Consider the following 20699-nt stretch of genomic DNA (forward strand, 5'->3'; position numbering starts at 1 on the left):
ACATGGGGAGTGGTGATTGGTTTCATTTTTTTAAAAAGCCAGGGTTTTTGGCTCTGCGTTAACCAGCTCACGGGTTATTCCTCAAAGGAAGTTGCGGAATTTGGAACGGAGAATTGAAAACCTAAACCAAACCCTATTCTGGAAATGATGGGAAGAGTTTTCATTTGTTTCTGCAGGGATTACAATTCTCCCACCCTCTCCCGCTTTTTTAGGTGAAAACCAAACTCTTTGAGGGCTACTGAAATCTGATAAAGTGGTATTTTTCAAATCTGAAGCACCCATCTTGTAAACAATCTATCTAGGTCCGAGGCTAGGCCCAAGGGATCCTTCGTATGAAAACGCACCCAGTGGGGAGGGGAAGAATCCTTACTTATAAGTATGATTCTAGATAGCCCGGGGATGACTGAAATTTTTTTCTGCCCCACCCCCACTTCTCCTTTTCCCCATTCCCCCCACCTTCCTCCAGCCCCCCCCAGCTCCTACAGAGGAAGAAAAGGAAGTGATGTTTGAACAGGGTTTGGGTGGCTTTCCGATTACAGAGGGAGAAACAAACAACTCCAGGGAGAATTTGACAAGCGGTCCCTCTGGTACAACAAAGTAGTTCAGGTAAATTCTCCACCAGCGTGGGAAGACAGTTTAACTGGCTGATGGGGAGCATGTTAGCAAACCCTTTGAACCTTTAGGGAAAGAAGGGAGAGAGGGAAATTATGCTCTTTTGACCTTTGGGTTCTATTTTGGGATCAAAATATGGAGTGGGTAGTAAATCCCTTGAGTACTAACCAAACAAAGCAAGAGAACGATGCTCTCATTCAATCAACTGCCAAATCTTGCTGGTTCTTCCTACACAAAGCGTTTGGATCTGCCCTTCCTTCTCCATCCGAACGGCTACCAAGTTGGTCCCTGCTCTAGTTATTCCGTGGCTACACTGCTGTATCAGCCTCCCCCGCAATCTCTATTATACATTGCAGTGTGGCCTAGTGGAAAGAGTCCAGGCCTGGGAGTCAGAGGACCAGGGTTCTAATCCTGCTCCGCCACATACCTGTTGGGTGACCCTGGGTAAGTCATTTCATTTCTCCGTTTCTCAGGTCCCTCATCTGCGAAATGGGGATTCAATACCTGTTCTCCCTTGTGTGACCTGATTATCTTGTATCCACCCCGGTGCTTAGTACAGTGTTTGGCACATAGTAAGTGCTTAAAAGTACTACGATTGTTATTGTTATTATTGTTACTGCTGCACAGACGATCTTGAAACGTGTTTGGCTTTTATGGCACCTCTCCTCCAAAGCCTCCACTGGCTTCCTGTCTTTGTCACATCAAACTAAAAGCCTTCACAATTAGCTTCAAGGTTCTCCATCAACTTGGCTCCCCTCTACCTATCTGCTTACTTCACCCACTGTCCTCCAGCACACTCTTTGTTCCTCCCAAGCAAGCTTTCTAATTGTACCTCGCTTTTGACTTTAACCACCTCGGTCTCCTTGCTCATGCCTGGCTTGGAACTCCTCAAGTCCAATGGACCAATCAATCAATCAATTAATGGTATTTATTGGGTGTCTACTGCATACGGAGAACTGTACTAAGTGCTTAGGAGAGTACAGTAAAGTAGGCAGACATAATCCCTGCCCTTCTGGAGTTACAATCTAGTGAGGGAGGCAGGCATTAAAATAAACTACAGGTAGGGGGGAGGAAACAGAGTGATAACAATAGTAATAATAATAATATTGGTATCTGTTCAGCACTTACTATGTAAAGAGCACTGTTCTAACGCTGGGGTAGACACAGGGTAATCAGGTTGTCCCATGTGAGGCTCACAGTCTTAATCCCCATTTTACAGATGAGGGAACTGAGGCACAGAGTAGTTAAGTGACATGCCCAAAGTCAGAGCTGACAGGTAGCGGAGCTGGGATTAGAACCCATGACCTCTGACTCCTAAACCCGTGCTCTTTCCACTGAGCCATGCTACTTCTCTAAAAGGATATGTATAAAAATGCTGAGGCAGAATGGCCTCAAGTGCCCAGGAGACACAAGAGGGAGCGAAAATAGCATGGGGAGATGAGAAGTTGATCAGGCAAGGTTTCCTAGAGGAGATATTATTTTATTAGAGCTTTGAAGACGGACAGAATGATGATGATGGTATTTGTTATGCGCTTACAATGTGCCAGGCTCTGTACTAAGCACGGGTGGATACAAGCAAATTGGGTTGGCCACAGCCTCTGTCCCACATGTGGGTGGTAATCTTAATCCCCATTTTATAGAGGAGGTAACTGAGGCCCAAAGAAGTGAAGTGACTTGTCCAAGGTCACACAGCAGAGAAGTGACAGAGCAGGTCCTTCTGACTCCCAGGCCCGTGCTCTCTCCATAGTAAGCATTTAAAATGTACCATTATTATTAGTATTACCTAACACCCTAACTGGTTACCCTGAATATGCAGAACGTTGTGCCTCTTTTTCCTTTCCCTAGTGTTAATTTGGAAGACCACCATCTTCTATGCTTCGCTAGGCAGAAGAAATGGTAAATTCTATGTTACCAAGATGGCACCCCAAAAACCACATCCTCCTACCTAATGCTCAGGCTCAAATTCGACTGGCCTTTATATTCAATAAGGACTCTGGCTACCCCCAGGAGAAGGTGGTAAGGTTGTTCTTTGTTGCCAGTTGTGATTGCTGGGCTGAAAGAGCACCCTATGTTTTCCCCGCTGTCTGTAGGTGACCCAGGTGTGGGATGAGCTTCGGGTCATGGTGAAATCTCTCTAATCACCTCATTAGCAGGGTGGGGATGAAGGTGTGGGTGTGTGCGATCAGGGAGGAAAGCTGGTAATTGCTTGGTGTCAGCTGGAAAAAGTCACCGGTAGGAGCAGGAGGGCAGTTGTAGCCACCTGCATGTGCCCACCTGTAATTAAACCACAGCCATCCGGAAAGGAGACCTCCCCCCAACACCAGCACCTGGCAGTCAGGGGGAATGGAAGGAAAGGAAACCAAGGAAAACAGGATTGACTTCAGGCTTTACAAATGGAGAAATACTCAACTGGGGTAAATACAGTAAGCGGCGTGGCTTCGGGGATAGAGCAAGGGCCTGGGAGTCCGAAGGACCTGGATTCTAATTCCAATTTTGCTACCTGTTTGCTGTGTGACCCTGGACAACAATAATAATAATGATGATTATAGTATTAGTTAGCTGCTTACCATGTGCTAGGCACTGTACTAAGCGCTGGGAGGGATGCAAGCGAAGTGGGTTGGTCACAGTCCCTGTCCCACATGGGCCTCACACTCTCAATCTCCCTTTTCCAGATGAGGTAACTGAGGCCCAGAGAAGTGAAGTGACTTGCCCGAGGTCGCAGAACAGACACGTGGCAGACCTGGAATTAGAATCCATGGCCTCCTTACTCCCAGGCCCGTGCTCTATCCGCTACGCCTTTCAAGTCATTTAGTTTCTCTGTGCATCAATTCAGTCACCTGTAAAATGGGGATTAAGACCGAGAGGGATCCCTGTGGGACAGGAACTGTGTCGAACCCGATTATTTTTTATCTACCCAGGTGTTTAGAAGAGTGTCTAGCATATAGTAAGTGCTTAACAAATATGAGAAAAACAAAACAAAAAACTCACTCCTAGAGAGAAGATCCCACAAGGGGCAACTGCTTTGGGTCCCAGACTAAATCTAACTGGCACTGATGTATGTGTTGAGAAAATCCAGCCAATTTCCAAAGGGCTTTTCTTCCTAGCCCCTGATTGGAGGGCAGAGTTCTATGCTCAAGGACCACAATTTGAAGTTAATTTTGTGGCCTACTTTTCCACATTTTGGTTTCTCAGTCGATTAGTGCTATTTCCTAGGCATCCCCTGCATATAAAACACTGTCCTAGATGCTTGGGAGAATATAAGAGACGTGAGACGCAAGGTCCCTGCCCTCAAGAAACTGATTATTCAATGGGCAAGACTGACAAAATATATTCACTAATAATGGGTACAAGAGGGGAAGAACAAAATTGTAAGAGGTAAGTAGTAAAAATATCTGGATAAAATTTACTATCAGAATGGTTTTACTTGGTAAAGAGTCCAAGTATAAAAACAAACAGCAACCTCACCCTAAAAATGGGGAAGACAAGAATTGGGCCCCTGAGGGTTATACTTACAGTTTTCCTATTTTTCTGTTTTTCTATTACGCTAATCCATGAGCAGTTCCAACTACTGTTTCTTAGTCTTTTTTGGTTGAAGTTGGGGTTCTGGGCAGAAGAGAAAGTTGGTGGCTAACGGAGCTTCCTCCCCTCTAATTATTACGATCTGGCCTATTATCTCCATTTAGGAGGTCAGGCAGCTCTAGCCAGCAGCTCTGACATGCTGATCAATCAGCAGGGGTTGCTGATTGAGATATCCTTCCAGGCCAAGGGCATGAAATCCCAATTCTTCCCTGACCTTGACCACCCACGGAATGCCACAGATCTCTAAACTGACATCTCCCACTTCCTTCCCTCAGGGTTCCAGGACTGAAGCAGCATTGGCCTAGTGGAAAGAGCCCAGGCCTGGGAGGCAGAGGCCCTGGGTTTTAATCCCAGCTCCTCCATTTACCTGCTGTGTGATCTTGGGCAAGTCACTTAACTTCTCTGTGCCTCACTTTCTTCTCCCTCTTAATTACTCTTTGCGCCCCATGAGGGACCTTATTATCCTGGATCTACCCCAGCGCTTAGTACAGTTCTTGGCGTATAGTAAGTGCTTAACAAATAGCACAATTACTCTTCTATTGCAAACATCCTGCAACCCTCTCCACATGGAAAGTTTCGCCCGAGGACATTCCTAAATTGGGAGAGGGATACATTCAGCTTATTATAGGGAACGAACTACCACAGCACCGCTGATCAGGCAAAAAAAAAAAAAAAAAAAAATCACTAAATCCAAGAGCACCTCTCACCACTACATTCGTTGTCATTCGTTTGAAGTTTTGTGGTTGCCCAGATCTTTTTGAGGGGAAAAAAAAAACTGCTTCTAACCTTCCCTCTTCTGAGTGGCGTGACCCTCGGCAACCCAATACCCACGACTAAAGAATTCTTGCACCTTTTCACCCTTTGTTTCTAGCTTCAGTGCGAAAAGTTATACAGTGTGATCTTGCCTCCCTCTCCCGTAGGACACAATCCTTTAGATTTCCAGAAGATTTCCAAAACAAGACTGAGGAACATCAAGTTGTGCCATTTGTCTGGCGCCTCAATCAATTAATCAATGGTATTTATTGGGCACTTACTGTGTGCGGAGCACTGTATTCACCAGCAGGTTTGGAGAGAGACTGCCCAGTGTGCATTTATTTATCCAAATGTGTGTCTTAAAAGTGGTTAAACCATCCATCTCTTTGACAGTGACTCTAACAGCTACTTCCACTCGGAGGTTGAAATTATGCCACAAGACTGGGGGATTTGTGGGCCAAGGCTGTTAGAACACCTGCTTTTTCTATGTTTAATGGAGGTAGCACCATCTGTAGGAAATGGAACCCAGTTTTGGGGAAGGAATTCATCAGAAGAGCCATGTTTCTTTAGACACTTCAACAGATGGCCTCTGGCTGAGGTTGTTGGTCACTGCACCTGCTTACTCGGGAAGACTGAGGAAAAACTTCCTCGCGTCTATTGTTCCCATAGATTCGGGTAAGCAGAGAAGCGGAGCTGTCTTCGTAGACCACGGTATTGGTCTATTTGAATAATACTTTAAATATTCAAGAGGCTTGACGTAAGAAACCTACCAGTCATCTTGCTCTAGTATCCTGAAGTTGTGAGATTGAAAAGGCAAGCGATTTCAAGACTTTCTCCTGGAAACATCTCAGCATCCACCCCTCTCCAGCTCACCCGATGACTTTTCTGGTAGGAAACTCCTCTAAAGGTGAAGAGGTGAAGGACTGTAGCCTTGAGCCGAGGGCACAGGCCTGGGAGTCAGAGGACCTGGGTTCTAATCCCGACCATGCCACTTCACTTCTCTCTGCCTCAATTACCTCATCATAAAATGGGGATTAAGACTGTGGGCCCCACATGGAACATGGGCTGTAGTCAATCTGATTATTTTGTATCTACCCCAGAGATTGGTACAGTGCCTGACACATAGTAAGTGCGTAACAAATAACATTTAAATAATAAAACCCCCAAAACAACCACTAACAAACTCAGATGACAGAAACCTCCTGCAGACTTCATAGGATAGATACTCTTACTATAACAGAAGATGCCCTTCCATTTACAGGGTGGCATGGAGAACTTAGAGATGGTTCAGAGGAGAGTTTCAGAGATGGTGGAAGGCTTGGGGAGGACACACAGTTAAAAGAATGGATTCCTCCAAGTAGCCTGTTGGAGACAGTATATTCTGCTGGAGAGGTGATTGGGAATGACACCGCTCACAGTTTTTAATATTCCTTCTGTAAGAATTGTGAAAACCTAAAATGTTTTTACCACGGGAGGATATGGTCTCGTCTTCATCCGATATAGGAAAAGAGATGGTGGCTGGTGAATGCAGTCCTGCTGGGAGTCGAGGGGCCGAGCTTGACAGCCCCCTGACGTTCCCTTGAGTCTAAGGATTCTAAGATACATTCCAAGTGCTTAGTACAGTGCTCTGCACATAGTAAGTGCTCAATAAATACTATTGAATGAATGAATGAATGAAAGATGCATGAACAGGGCTGCTGATGGGCCGGGGAGGACATTCAGTGGTTAATGTGCTAGAGAAAAAATAATTTTTACTGTGAGTAGTGAGCAAGTGGCCGGGTAGTACTATTGTTATCAAGGCCCCGTGATTTCTGGATTAGTTTTCATTACTCCTCCGGCTAAAGTATCTTCCTAAATTACTGTTCGGTTACTGCACATTGGCCTCTGTAGATTGAACGTTGTTTTTCCACCACCACCCTCCATTTTGGGAACTTTCTGCCTTTCCCAAGTGGGACTTCATCCATTCTCTGATCTCATGTTTGGCCCAATTTGTCTTTTTATAGACCGATGAGTGGATCCATCAAACTGAGAGAAATCTCTCAATGGGCGAGATTCCAGGTTTGTCTTCAGCTAATTAAGTGATATTAAGGAGGTTGTAAATGCCACATAAAAATTGGCAGGGAAGCTGCTCCTAATGATTAGATTATTGCTTTACAGGGAGATCCAGCTGCAGCTTCTTAATGCTATTTTTAGGGGGAGTTGGATTGGCATTTTCAAGGTTGTCACCAAGAAAAGGGAAAGTTCAAAGGTGGCTAATAAAAAGGTTAGAACATTTCCAAGTTAACACCCTCCCCTTTAAAAAAAATTCTTGCAAGTATGGGGAAGGTAGGAGAGAGCCACCGATCCACAGGAAAGAGTCCTTTGGAACATATACCCTGACTTTCCAAAGAGATTTATAACAGCTGGCTTCTTTTATTAATTCCGAAAGAAAGAGCTTCCTAGGTGAATAAGTCCAATATTGGCACTGCTTGGCTCATTCTTTGAAGTAGGGGCTATAGTGGAGGAGAAGAGTCAAGGCAAAGGCTTTTCACCTAATGGAATACCTAACTAACCCACGTATGATGTCGGGGAGAAAAAGGATGGCAGAAGTCAGCAGGAATCCCAGTGAGAGGCAGGCGCCAAACAAATCCTGAGAGGAGGGAATCGGCCTCACTAAAAGTCTGGCTTCATGTGGGTCACACCCTCTGAAGAGAAAGACGGTCCTGAATATAGGCTAGAAGGGACAGAGGTCTAGAGAGCGGCAGGATTATCCCAAGAAGGTTGCATGGCAACACAGAGGTTTTTTTAAAAGACATAATGGCAGTGATCACAGAGAAGCAGCGTGGCTCAGTGGAAAGAGCCTGGGCTTGGGAGTCAGAGGTCACGGGTTCGAATCCCAGCTCTGCCACTTGTCAGCTATGTGACTGTGGGCAAGTCACTTCACTTCTCTGTGCCTCAGTGACCTCATCTGTAAAATGGGGATTAACTATGAGCCTCACGTGGGACAACCCGATTCCCCTGTATCTATCCCAGCGCTTAGAACAGTGCTCTGCACATAGTGCTTATCAAACACCAACATTATTATTATTATCATTTAAGACTATTTCCTAGAGGACATCAGATGAATAAAAAAATTAAAAAGTCATTCCCCCCATGGCACCTCTGCCACTGCTTACTGGATGTACATCCTACTTATCGTTTATACTTGCCCAGAGATCAGGCAAGTAACAGCTTTAATTTCACAACCTAAACTGCTGTTTGTCTTTTTCCTAAAGAAAACAGATTCCCCTAGAGGGCCCAACACCAGGCTTCTTTAAAAACTGTGGTGAAGAAATAGGATGTTGGGAGAATGGGTTGAAGTTGTTTCTTAGGAATTGACAGGTATAAAAATAATCACATTTCACTGAGATGGAGCACCATTTTCGGGGGTGGACGTTGCCAATAAGCCACTTGATTGCCCGCTCACATTACTGAATACCTATTTACATGTGGCATGGGAATTTGAGTGCTTTCAGGTTGGAAACTGAGAAGAAAAAGCCCAAGTTTCGATCAAAGTGACTGTCTTGGAATTACTACTCAGTCCTGGGATAGAGAAACAGCGTGGCCTAGTGGAAAGAGCATGGGCCTGGGAGTTAGGGGACTTGGGTTCTAATCCTGGATCTGCCACTTGTCTACTCTGTGACCTTGGGAAAGTCTCAACTTCACGGTGCCTCAGTTACCCCATCTGTAAAATGGGGATTAAATCCTACTCTCCCCTATTTAGACTGTGAGCGCCATGTGGGAGCGGGCCTGTGTTCAACCTGCTTAACTTGTATCTACTTCAGTGCTTAGAATAGTGCTTGGCACGCAATAAGCACACAATAATAATAATAATGAAAGAAATTGGAGCTCACTTCCAAAATTTAGAAGAAAAGTAAGCAGACTCCACACTTCCAAGAGTGAGCGAAGGAAAAAAGTTTTTTAAAAAGGAACAGAAGTGAAGTTTCCATTGTCATTTCAAGAAAACCCTTAATGAGCTTAACCTGGCTTTTACTCTCTCTTCAGTTAGGTTTCGGGTTGAGATGCTCAGTACCTTGTTTACCGTGCAGCAGGTGATGGGCAGGGATTTGGCTTGTGGTCGGATGAAAAGGTATCAGATGTCTGTATAAAAAATAGAGCTACTCGAGGACAACTGATACCGGTTGGAATCACAGAGTAAACAGGATAAAAAGGGGAAGAAGAGAGTGTAAAGAATGCAAGCGGTATTATTTTATTCCTCAGCGAATAAAAGGAGAAACTCTTTCTTTTCCTCGACAGATGGATTTCAGAAGAGTCGCTCCGGGCCGGAACAATAATTGTCGCCACCGCCTAACTCCTGATCTTATGGGGTTTAAGGGACTTTTCTCCGCAGCCCTTGCGAAGCCAGAAACCGGCATTTGTTCGAGCCCCGGACGAGGTGTGGAAAATCTGTCAGGTTTTCTCGGCCGCTTCCTCTCGGCCACGATTATACGGTCCGACAGCAGATTAGCTCCGAAGTCACTCTTGCCCTAGGAGCGACAACACTTTCCCCAAATAAAAAGTTGCCCACTGTATCCTGAGAGCCCGTCTGTGACACGGAGGGGGAGGAGGATCTGGGGGAGAGGCCGGGGAGGCGGGGGGGGGAATGCCTTCAAAAGAGGCACGTAACAACGGGAAAAGTAGCTGTAACAGAATAGCAACATGGCAAGAACAGAGAGCCGCATTGTCAGGAGCTGAGTAATCCTGTGACACGCTGCTGTCACTCATCACGAGGATCCCCGCCGAGCCAGCGAGACATCAAAGCCCGCCCCATACCATCTTACATGCTCTTTATCGGCTAATCAGCCTATTCTTTCCTAAATAAAGCCCTGTTAAATCCCCTGCTCACAAGGGTATACCCGTCCTGTTGCCCATCTGCTTGCGAGGGTCAGCTGAAGCAGGAGGCGAAGGATTGTTCTCTCCCTGGTGGCTTCTCAAGGTAAGGACAATGTGGTCTCTAATTCTCCCTCCTGAGCCTCCCCCCTTCCCACCCTCATTTTCCAGGGGTCTGGGTAGGAGTGGAAGACATCCCAATCCTATGAATTGTGATTTTGATTAGCACTTGCTAATGAAACTCACAAGTGCAGGGTACGTTGGCCACTCACTGAAAAGGCTGGCTGTGGGTTGCTTTATTTTTCTTTTTCGGGTGGGGGGAGAGAGCAAAATCAATCAATCAGTGGTGTCTGTCGAGCACTTACTATGGGCAGAGTACTGTACTCCGAGTTTGGGAGAGTAATAATAATAGCAATCACGCTATTTGTTAAGCGCTATTTGGGAGGCACTGTACTTAGCGCTGGGGTGGATACAAGCAAATCAGGCTCATTCATTCAGTCGTATTTATTGAGCGGTTACTGTGGGCAGAGCACTGTTCTAGCGCTTGGGAAGTACAATTCGGCAACAACACAGTCCCTGTCCCATGTGGGCTTCCCAGGCTCAATCGCCATTTTACAGATGAGGTAACTGAGGCACAGAGAGTTAAGTGACTTCCCAAAGTCACAGAGCAGACAAGTGGCAGAGCCAGGATTAGAACCCATGAACTGCTGAATCCCAGGCCCATGCTCTATCCACTATGCCATGCTCCTTCCACAGAATTAGCTGACATGTTCCCTTCTTATCACGAGCTTAAAGAAACACATTTATTGTCAATTAGACTTCGTAGGGCTGCTCAGTCCTCCATTGTTTTATGCCCCATTTTAAATATGGTAAAACTGAGGCCATAGTTCCCCAACCAGTCAGGAAGCCCCAGAGGTTAACCAGGAGCATCTTACTAATCTTGAACTCAAAACACTGGACTGAAGGCACACAAAGTGCTGCCACTGCTCTCTGGTTGTCCTCAGGCTGTAAGCTCACTGAGGGCAGGGAACATGTGCCAACTCTCTGATATTGAACACTCCCAAGCGCTTAGCGCAGTGCTCTGCACACAGTAAGCACTCAATAAATACCCCTGATTGATTGATTGCTGGGTGAGGATGAAGGAGGATATGCTGGTCTGGATTCCTGACACATGGCTACTTGAGTAGCTACTGCTTTCTCTTCAGAATCACTGACATTTCAAGGCAGCCACTTCTTCGATCTACGTGAAATCATTTCACTTCTAAGCGTCAATTTATTTCTCTGAAAAATGGGGAGATTAATGTCCGGGACACTTGAGAAAAGAGAGAGGCTAATTTAAAAGAGCTGACAGTTTACAATCAGGAGACCTGATCTTTTACCGTACAGAAGGCAGAAAGAGAAAAGTGCTGGGTTGGAAGTCACGAGACCTATGTTCTAGTCCTAAAATTAGTCACTGACCTGCTTTATTACTACTAATAATCAATCAATGGTATTTATTGGGTGTGTACTGTGTGCAGAGCACTGTACTAAGCACTTGGGAGAATACGATAGCCATGATCCCTGTCCACAACAAGCTTACATAATACTAATGATAATAACAATAATAATGAGAAGCAGTGTGGCTCAGTGGCAAGAGCCCGGGCTTGGGAGTCAGAGGTCATGAGTTCTAATCCCAGCTCCACCTCTGCTCCGCTTTGAGACTTTGGGCAAGTCACTTCACTTCTCTGGGCCTCAGTTCCCTCATCTGGAAAATGGGGATCAAGACTGTGAGTCCCAAGTGGGACAACCTGATCACCTTGTATTCCTGCCCCCAGCGCTTAGAACAGTGCTTTGCACATAGTAAGCGCTTAAATACCATTATTATTATTATTATTAATGGCAATTGTTAAACACTATGCTACGTGCTGGGGTAGATACAAAATCACCAGTGCGGACAGAGTCCCTATCCCACACGGGACTCACAGGCTATATTTGGGGACGGGGACTGTGTCTGCTCTGATTAATTTGTATATTTACCCCAGAGTAAGTGCTTAACAAATACCATAATTATTAACCAGGAGGGAGTACAGTTATTTAACTCTCATTTTAAAGATGGGGAAATTGAGGCCCAGAGAAGTGAAGTGATTTGCCCAAGGTCACACAGCAGACAGGTGGCTGAATTAGGATTAGAAGCCAGGACCTCCGACTCCCCGGCCTGTGTTCTTTTCACTAGGCCTTTACTTCTTAAATATTCCTTAACTCCTCTGTTGCTTCAGGTTCCTCATTAAATAATGGGGAGAGGATAATCCTTACTCTACCTTATCTCCCAGGAAATTATAAGGACAAAAAAGGTAACTCTGGAAAATGAAATCACTCCATAATTTGAAATGTTATTTTAGGTTTTAGGTTCAATGAAAGTTCACCATCTAGTAATGAAGCCCCGGTTAGACCGTAAGCTTTTGTGGGCAGGGAACGTGTCAACCAACTCTGTTGTACTGTACTCTCCTAACCAGTCAACAATGGTATTTATTGAGTGCTTACTATGTGCTGATCACTGTATTGTAGTGTATTTAGAGAGCAGACAGGAGACCTCCTCTTGAGAACAGCTATCAGTCCATGTTTCCCCACCCCTCAAGAACTTCCAGTGGTTGCCCATCCTCCTCTGCAAACAGAAACTCCTTAAAATAGACCGTAAACCAGTCAATCACCTTGCCCCCTTCTACCTTACCTCCCTAATTTCCTACTACAACGTAGTCCGCACACTTTGCTCCTCCGGTGCCAACCTGCTCACTCACTACTGGGAGAGTACAGTGTAGCAGGGTTAGCAAACATGTTGCCTGTCCACAGTGAGTTTACAGTCTATAGGGAGAGGCAGACATTAATATAAATTATTTATAATATAAAATTTAAAGCTCCCTCAAGAGCTTAGAACAGTGCTCTGCACACAACAAGCCCTCAATAAATACCACCGATGATGAAGATAGTCAGTCACTGGCAGTCACCCAGACTGGTTGCAGACATCAACCCCCTTTGGTCACTTCTAGATGTCACCATCATGGTGAGAGAAACAGAGCATAGTTCCACCCATTTCCTCGGAGGCAGGTAAACATGAAGCTTCTGGCAGAGACACGATTAGAAAGGCTCCTGCAACACTGATTTATATGACTCTGTTACAGCAGTTGGATGGTTTTAATAAAAATAAAGGAATTCCCCAAATTCAGAAATTGAAATTGCCCACAGGGTTAGTCTAGCCTTTTTTTTTTTTTAAAAAAAAAAGAAGGATTTCCCAAAAAGTGAAAGAACTAAAGATTCAGGTCACAACTGCATCCATCTCCCTGATCTAGGATCCCTAGATGTTGAGTTTCAGGCTACCTTAGCTGTCTCCCAAAGATACCAGTTACTAGCAGGCAGATGGGGTGATCGGAGCAGGCTGGAGGGAAGTAGGTTGAGAACATCTTGGTGGACAAGCTGGATAGACGTTACAGCGTATTTGTGTTTGTGCACGTGGCACAGCGTGGCCTTTGCCAACAATGCCCAGAGGGCCAACGGAGAAAGGCTTTTAGTGGCAACTGTCGTTTGTACAGCTGGAGGAGTGACACGCTATGCAAAACAACTGTTCTAGGAACTTGAGGATTTTATTTGGGAATCGGTTTCAGTGAAAAGTATTCAGTCCCCCTAAAAACTGGTCTAGGGATCGGAGCAGACTCACAGCTCCACGACGCTGTGGTGAAACAGTATCATGGTGTTGGAAACCTCTTGGAGAAGCTCTACTAAAGCATGTCCAGTCGCCTTGGTCTTTTTGGGATTGGCTTCAAGGCTCTCAATCAACGATTCCCATTTCTCATCTTACGAAGTGGCTCCCTTCACCTACCTCCCTTCCTAATTGTACCCTGCACCTGATCCTCTCCCCACATTACTCCACTGTATCCTGTGGAACTCCTATCTCTCCTGTAAATCCACCAGACCACAGCTCTCTCCACCTTCATAACCCTCCTAAAATCCCCCCTTCTCCAGTAAACCTTCTCCAATTAGTTCCCCGAATCCTAAATCGTATCAACCCAACAACTACTCTTATCACTTATAAATTAATACCTGTCCTTAGCACTAGTGTATATATGTACATTTCAGTTGTACATTTGATTATTCATTTCTGAATCTAGTAGCTGTGTTTGTGTAGATTCCTTGTAGGCTAGGAATGGGTCTGCTACAGCATGCCTCTGCTAATTTTCCCACATCAATCAGTCAGGCAGTGGAATTTGAGGCTTGCTGGGAGCAGAGTAATAATAATGGTGGTATTTGTTAAGCGCTTACTATGTGCAAAGCACTGTTCTAAGTGCTGGGGGGATACAAAGTGATCAGGTTGTCCCACAAGGGGCTCACAGTTTTAATCCCCATTTTATAAATGAGGGAACTGAGGCACAGAGAAGTTAAGTGGCTTGCCCAAAGTCACAGAGCTGGTGAGCGGCAGAGCCGGGATTCGAATCCGTGACCTCTGACTCCCAAGCTCGGGCTCTTTCCACTGAGCCACGCTGCTTCTCAGAGTAGTATACTGAATGTTTGGGAAGGTAAAATACACAGAGTTGGTAGGTGTGATCCCTGCTCATGCTTCCAATCTACAGAGGGAGACAAACATTAGAAAAGATTATGGAGAGGGGAAATACTAGAGTATAATAATATGTACCAGCAGAGCCGGGATTCGAACCCATGACCTCTGACTCCCAAGCCCGGGCTCTTTCCACTGAGCCACGCTGCTTCTCAGAGTGGTATACTGAACGTCTCTGTGCCTCAGTTACCTCATCTGTAAAATGGGGATCAAGACTGTGAGCCCCACGTGGGACATCCTGATTCCCCTGTGTCTACCCCAGCGCTTAGAACGGTGCTCGGCACATAGTAAGCGCTTAACAAATACCAACATTATTATCAACGTTTGGGAAGGTAAAATACACAGAGTTGGTAGGTGTGATCCCTGCTCAAATGCTTCCAGTCTACAGAGGGAGACAAACATTAGAAAAGATTACGGAGAGGGGAAATAGTAGAGTATAATAATATGTACCTTAGTAATGTGGAGCACACTTAATCCAGTATATATTTTTTTTAAATGGTATTTATTAAGTATTTACTATGTGTCAAGCACTGTTCTAAGCCCTAGGGTAAATAGGGGTTAATCAGGTTGGACACAGTCCCTGTCCCACAATAATAATAATAATGTCGGTATTTGTTAAGCGCTTACTATGTGCCGAGCACCGTTCTAAGCGCTGGGGTAGACACAGGGGAATCAGGTTGTCCCACGTGGGGCTCACAGTCTTCATCCCCATTTTACAGAAGGGGCTCACAGTTAAGCTTACTTAGTAGTGAGTGAGCAGGATGGCACTGGAGGAGCAAAGTGTGTGGGCTAGGTTGTGGTTGGAAATTAGGGAGGTAAGGTAGAAGGGGCAAGGTGATTGAGTGCTTTACAGCCTATTTTAAGGAGTTTCTGTTTGCAGAGGAGGATGGGCAACCACTGGAAGTTCTTGAGGGGTGAGGAAACATGGACTGATAACGGTTCTCAAGAGGGGGTCTCCTGTCTGCTCTCTAAATCTACTGTTGCCTCTGACCTCACTCCCTTTCAGCTCAAAGCACTTGCTCTCACGCTCCTCTCCTCCCTTAGCCCTGTCTTCAGTCTCTCACTTTTGAATGGCTCCTTCCCTGCCACCTTCAAAAACGTCCAAGTTTCCTCCATAATAAAAATGCCTTCTCTGGATTCCACTGCCACTCTCTGGCTACTGGCCTGTGTCCCTACTCACAGTCCTGTCCCAACTTCTTGAAGAGGTTGTAGTCAACTTTGCCTTCGCTTTCTCTCCACCAACCCTCTTCTTGATCTACTGTAAAATCAGGTTTAAGACCTCATCGTTCCAGTGAGAGAGCACTCTCCGAAGTCACCGATGACCGCCTCGAAGCCAAATTCAATAGGTTCTGTCCCAATCTTCCTTACCACCTCTGCCGCCTTGGACACCATGGACCACTCCCTCCTCCTTCAAATATTTCAACCTTTGCTTTCACCAACAAACTATTCCCTTGGTTTTCCTCTTACCTTTCCTTTTAAGTCTTTTTCTCTGGTTCCTCTTCCTCCTCCCATTCCCGAAATTTGGGTGTCCTACAAAATTCTATTCTTGGTCCCCATCTCTTTTTACGCTATTCATACTCTCTTGGAGATATCTTCTTACTCTACACATACTCTCTTGGAAAGCTTCTCTGCTCACCTGTCTTTCAAACTCATCTTCCAACTGTATCTCACTCTCGACTCTCCCACTTCCAACTACTCCCTCCTTACCTCCAAATCCACCAGATCACAGCTCTCCAAAACCCTCCTAAAATAATAACTGCAGTACTTGTTAAGCACTTACTTGTGCCAGGCACTGTACTAAGCACTGGGGTAGATGCAAGCTAATCAGGCTGGACTTAGTCCCTGTTCCACAGGAGGTTTACAGTTTTAATCCCCATTTTACAGATCAGGGAATGAGATACAGAGAAATGAAGTGACTTGTGATCACATAGCAGACAAGTGGTAGAGCTGGGTTTAGAACCGAAGTCCTTCTGACTTCCAGGCCTGTGCTTTATCCATTAAACCACGCCGCTTCTCCTTTAAGAAGCCTTCCCTGATTAATTCACATCTCCCCAGTGGCATCAACCTATCACCTATCCTTAGTATTTACGTATTTTATTCCTATCCTCAGCACTCACATACATATATTTTTATATATATGTCATTTATCCATGCAATTATTTAATCAGCTATCCTCTGATATAGTCGCACAAATTCCCGATATGTCCTTATTTTTCCTCCTGCTTTCACTACTTTAAGTCATTTTTGTTCTCTCCTCCAGTGAAAGTGCAACTGTCAAGTGCAGGGAATGTGTGTCTGGTTACTACCTGTACTCTCCCAAGTGCTTAGTAAGTTGATGACGACTCAGTAGGAGCTCAATAAATACTGATGGTTAATAGATTAGCTCAAACAAGAAGACTCCAGGACACTCGTTATTCTGCTGCAAGAGTCATAGTGTGGACCTGAGCCTAGCAGGTCTTTGCTCCTGAGGGTGCCATTCAGAATCACGACAATTCTTTTTGACTCTCTACTGAACATTTATTGGGCACAGAGTACTGTATTAAGCACTAGGGAGAGCGGTAGCATGGCCTAGTGGAAAGAGCAGGGAGCCTTGGAGTCAGAAGACCTGCATTCTAACTCCACTCTGCCACGGTTTGCTGTGGGCAAATTACCTAACTTCTCTGTGCTTCAGTTACCTCATCAGTAAAATGGGGATTAAGATTGTAAATTCAATGTGGGACAGGAACTGTGTCGAACCTGATTAGCCTGTATCTACCCCAGCACTTAGTACAGTGCCTGGCACATAGTAAATGCTTCACAAATACCATTTAAAAAAATAGAGCTGGTAGATATGATCCATACCCACAAGGAGCGCACAGTCTAAGGGGGAAACAGACATTAACAATGCATTTAAGTGAATCCAATCATATTCTGTTGATGATCTCCACCAGCAATTAAAGGTGGAAGTGTTTTTACTGAAGAAAAAGGGGTAGAACACCACACGCCCATTGCCAAACTTGCCCTAATCTCACTTCCCAGTGGATTTCAGCATGACCTAGTGGAAGAACATGGGACTAGGAGTCAGAGGACCTGGGTTCTAATCCTAGCTCTGCCCCTTGCCTGCTGTGTGACCTTAGGCAAGTCCCTTCACTCTTCTGTGCTTCAGTTTTCTCAACTGTAAAAATGGGGATTCAATATCCATTGCCACTATACTCAGACTGAGAGCCCCATGGGCAGGCAGAGATTGTGTCCAATGTCCAATCTGCATATACTGTTTCTACCCCCAGTGTTTAATATAATGTTTGGCATATAGAAAGCCCCAAATATTATTATTATATTATGATTTCTTGGCTGCATTTGTTTCTGCCCTGTTTTTCCATTTGGAAGAGGGAAAAAAAACCCGGCTAGGTCAGGCACCTCTCACCTTTTCAGTTTCAATTTCTTTTCCTTTCCTAGGTTTCCAGATGTGGAGGCACTTAGATTCTGGGGTGCATCTCTCAGCCCGAAGCTTTTGGCCACATGTCCAAGGTGAAGGGATTTGACGTGAAAGATGTGCTTCAGGTTCTTGGGATAGGTGGCATAGGCTCGGATGAAGGATTGCAGAGCTGAAAAGAGAAATGGGACATCAAATTTGAAGACTCAGCATGGCTCTTCTCTGCCTGTTCCAACTAACTTGGCTTTCAAGACACAAAAATCAGTGACCACTGAGGCTGGAGAGGGCATCGAAATGAGAAAGCTTGAGCCGAGAGTAGGGGCACGCAGAAAGAGGAAGACTCAAAACTGAGAATAAAAAGCAAGGATACTCTAATATGGTAAAAACTGCACCTCCTCTGAGGAGTTCAAAAACTCCATAAATGTTAATCACCAACCAAAATGTTCTCACTCCGGGATGGGGTTAGCCCCAATTTACAGAGAAGCAGCATAGCCTAGTGGGCAGAGCATGGACCTGGGAGTCAGAAGGTCCTGGGTTCTAATACTGGCTCGGCCACTTGTCTGCTCTGTGCCCTTGAGCTAATCACTTCACTTCTCTGGGCCTCAGTTACCTAGCCTGTAAAAATGGCAATTAAGACTGTGAAACTGATGTACGACAGGGATTGTGCCCAACCCAATTTGCTTGTATTCCACCCCTCTTTCCCCCTAGCGCTTAGTACAGTGGCTGGCACATAGTAAGCGCTTAACAAATATCACAGTTATCACTATTATTAACTAGAAAAACTGAGGGAAAGAGGAGATAAGAAGCTTAAGATGATATATCCAGACTGTTGCCGAACTGGATATAGAATCCAGGATTCCTGAACTCCATTTCTTAGTTAGCAGGCTCTACTTCTTTTCTGGGAATCACCCAGTGGGAATCTTACCCACTGAATATCCTGTACTAATAGTGAGGATTAAGTATATGCCTTTTTTGCTCTGCAAGAAGGAACTGTTCTGAAGAGCTGTCCTCTGGAAAGAGATCTTCCCCACCTTCAGCTCCCAAATAGCCCCAGTCTCCCGGTGCCAGCCTGACCCTGCCCTCTATGACAGGAGAGAACATTAAACACCAACCTCCCCTGCCCTTGTTCATTGAGCCACTGGACTGGCAAGTTTGCCCACAGCTTAAACCTAATCTCTTGGCAGGATTGGGAGATTGGCGTTTATGAACAGTAATAAAAAGTGTCATTTTAGCAGATCAGTTCTTGGAAGGATCCTGGGAATCCATCAAAGCTCTATTTACTGAGTAAAGTGAACTTCTTTTCCTCAATCGATGAGAAATAACCGAGGCAACTCTCCTATACTCACCCCTCACTTCCACTCTTGTGGCCCGTTTTTAATAACTGGAGACAAGAGTTTCCCGGAAATGTTTTTTTTTTTTTTTTTTACCATTTCTAATGTTCTATGCCACTGGAGAGGCAGGAATTTGGAGGACATGGTTGCTTGCTGAGTTTTTTGTGGTCAGGACTATACAGTCACGATTAACCAAATAATTCAGAACAAAACCCCTATTGTGACCTGAATGAACCTGGTGATGGAAGGAAAAAAGTAGGTTTTTTCCCCCTATATCAATCAATGATAGTTACTGAGCTGTTGCTCTGTGCTAGCCTCTGAACTAGCTAGTCTCTGAACTGGGCTAGCTAATTCAGTTGCTCTGAACTAGTTTAAGTGCTTGAGGAGTGCAAAGAACCCAGACCATTCACAGGCCACTGGCGGCACCAAACTGCAATTACTTGGTGCCAAACCAGAAAAATCTAGATTTACAACTAGCTTTGGGGCTCCCTGTCTATAACAGGATGCTACCAAAAACTAGCCAAGCTTGCTAGGTTATGGCTTTGTGCCACCCCAAACTTGCCAGCTCTCCTTAAGTTCCTCAGGTTCGGGAAGCAGCATGGTGTCATGGATAGACCATGGGTCCGGGAGTCAGATGGTCATGTGTTCTAAACCCAGTTCCACCACTTGTCTGCTGAGAGACCTTGGGAAAGCCATTTCACTTCTCTGTGCTTCAGCTGTCTCATCTGTAAAATGGGGATTGAGACTGTGAACCCCACATGGGGCAGGGACCGTGTCCAACCTGATTAGCCTGTATTCACCCCAGTGCTTAGTACAGTGCCTGGAACATAGTAAGCACTTAACAAATACCACATTATTAGTTATTCTTATTAAGACCAAGGTCTGGGTATAATCATGCTCCACAGTGGCCCAGAGTAGAGATAAAGACCTCCCTTACCCCCTGTTTAACAGCCTGCAATGGCTTTGGGAACCCAAAGTCTGTTCCTAACAGTGAATCACTGCTTGGCCGCCACAGGCACAGCTGCTGGCAATGTCACTGTGAGAGGTTTACAGGAGATGACCTAGGGAACATGCACAAGGGGTTAGGAACCCTCGTCTTAGTGGACAGACCACATGCCTGGGAGTCAGAAGGTCATGGGTTCTAATCCCAGCTCTGCCACTTGACTGCTGTGTGACCCTGTTTTTCACTTCACTTCTCTGAGCCTCAGTTACCTCATCTGTAAAACGGGGATTGGGATTGTGGGCCTGCTGTGGGACAGAGATTTTGTCCAATCTGATTTGCATGTATCCACTCCAGCACTTAGTACAGTGCCTGGCATAGAGTAAGCGCTTAAGAAATACCACAATTACGGATCATTATTATTACACTACCTTGCCTCTTGAGCGTGTGCACCATTAATGGCACTAATTACAGCTTGAACTTCACTGGGAGGTTATTTCTCAGTCCCAACAAAACCTGAGGGGTCCCTGTGGGCTAAAAGGGGATGGAGTGGATGGAGGGAATTCAATTCAACATTTGCTCTCAAACCTCACAATGGAGTGAATAAGCGATTCATCTGGAGTTTTTTTAAGGATGATGAGT

The 20699-nt window shown here is 45.2% G+C and overlaps 1 protein-coding gene across 1 annotated transcript in view; it reads right to left on the reverse strand.

Annotated features, from left to right (window-relative positions):
* Positions 1 to 20699, reverse strand: part of DDX31 (DEAD-box helicase 31) — an 88843-nt gene that overhangs the window by 5825 nt on the left and 62319 nt on the right. Inside the window, exon 19 of the mRNA XM_029063741.2 lies at positions 17778 to 17958. Within this exon, the coding sequence (XP_028919574.1) occupies positions 17778 to 17958 (181 nt within the window). The remainder of the gene's footprint in view (positions 1 to 17777; positions 17959 to 20699) is intronic.

This window comes from Ornithorhynchus anatinus, chromosome 4, assembly GCF_004115215.2.
Source record: "Ornithorhynchus anatinus isolate Pmale09 chromosome 4, mOrnAna1.pri.v4, whole genome shotgun sequence".
Lineage (NCBI taxonomy): Eukaryota > Metazoa > Chordata > Mammalia > Monotremata > Ornithorhynchidae > Ornithorhynchus > Ornithorhynchus anatinus.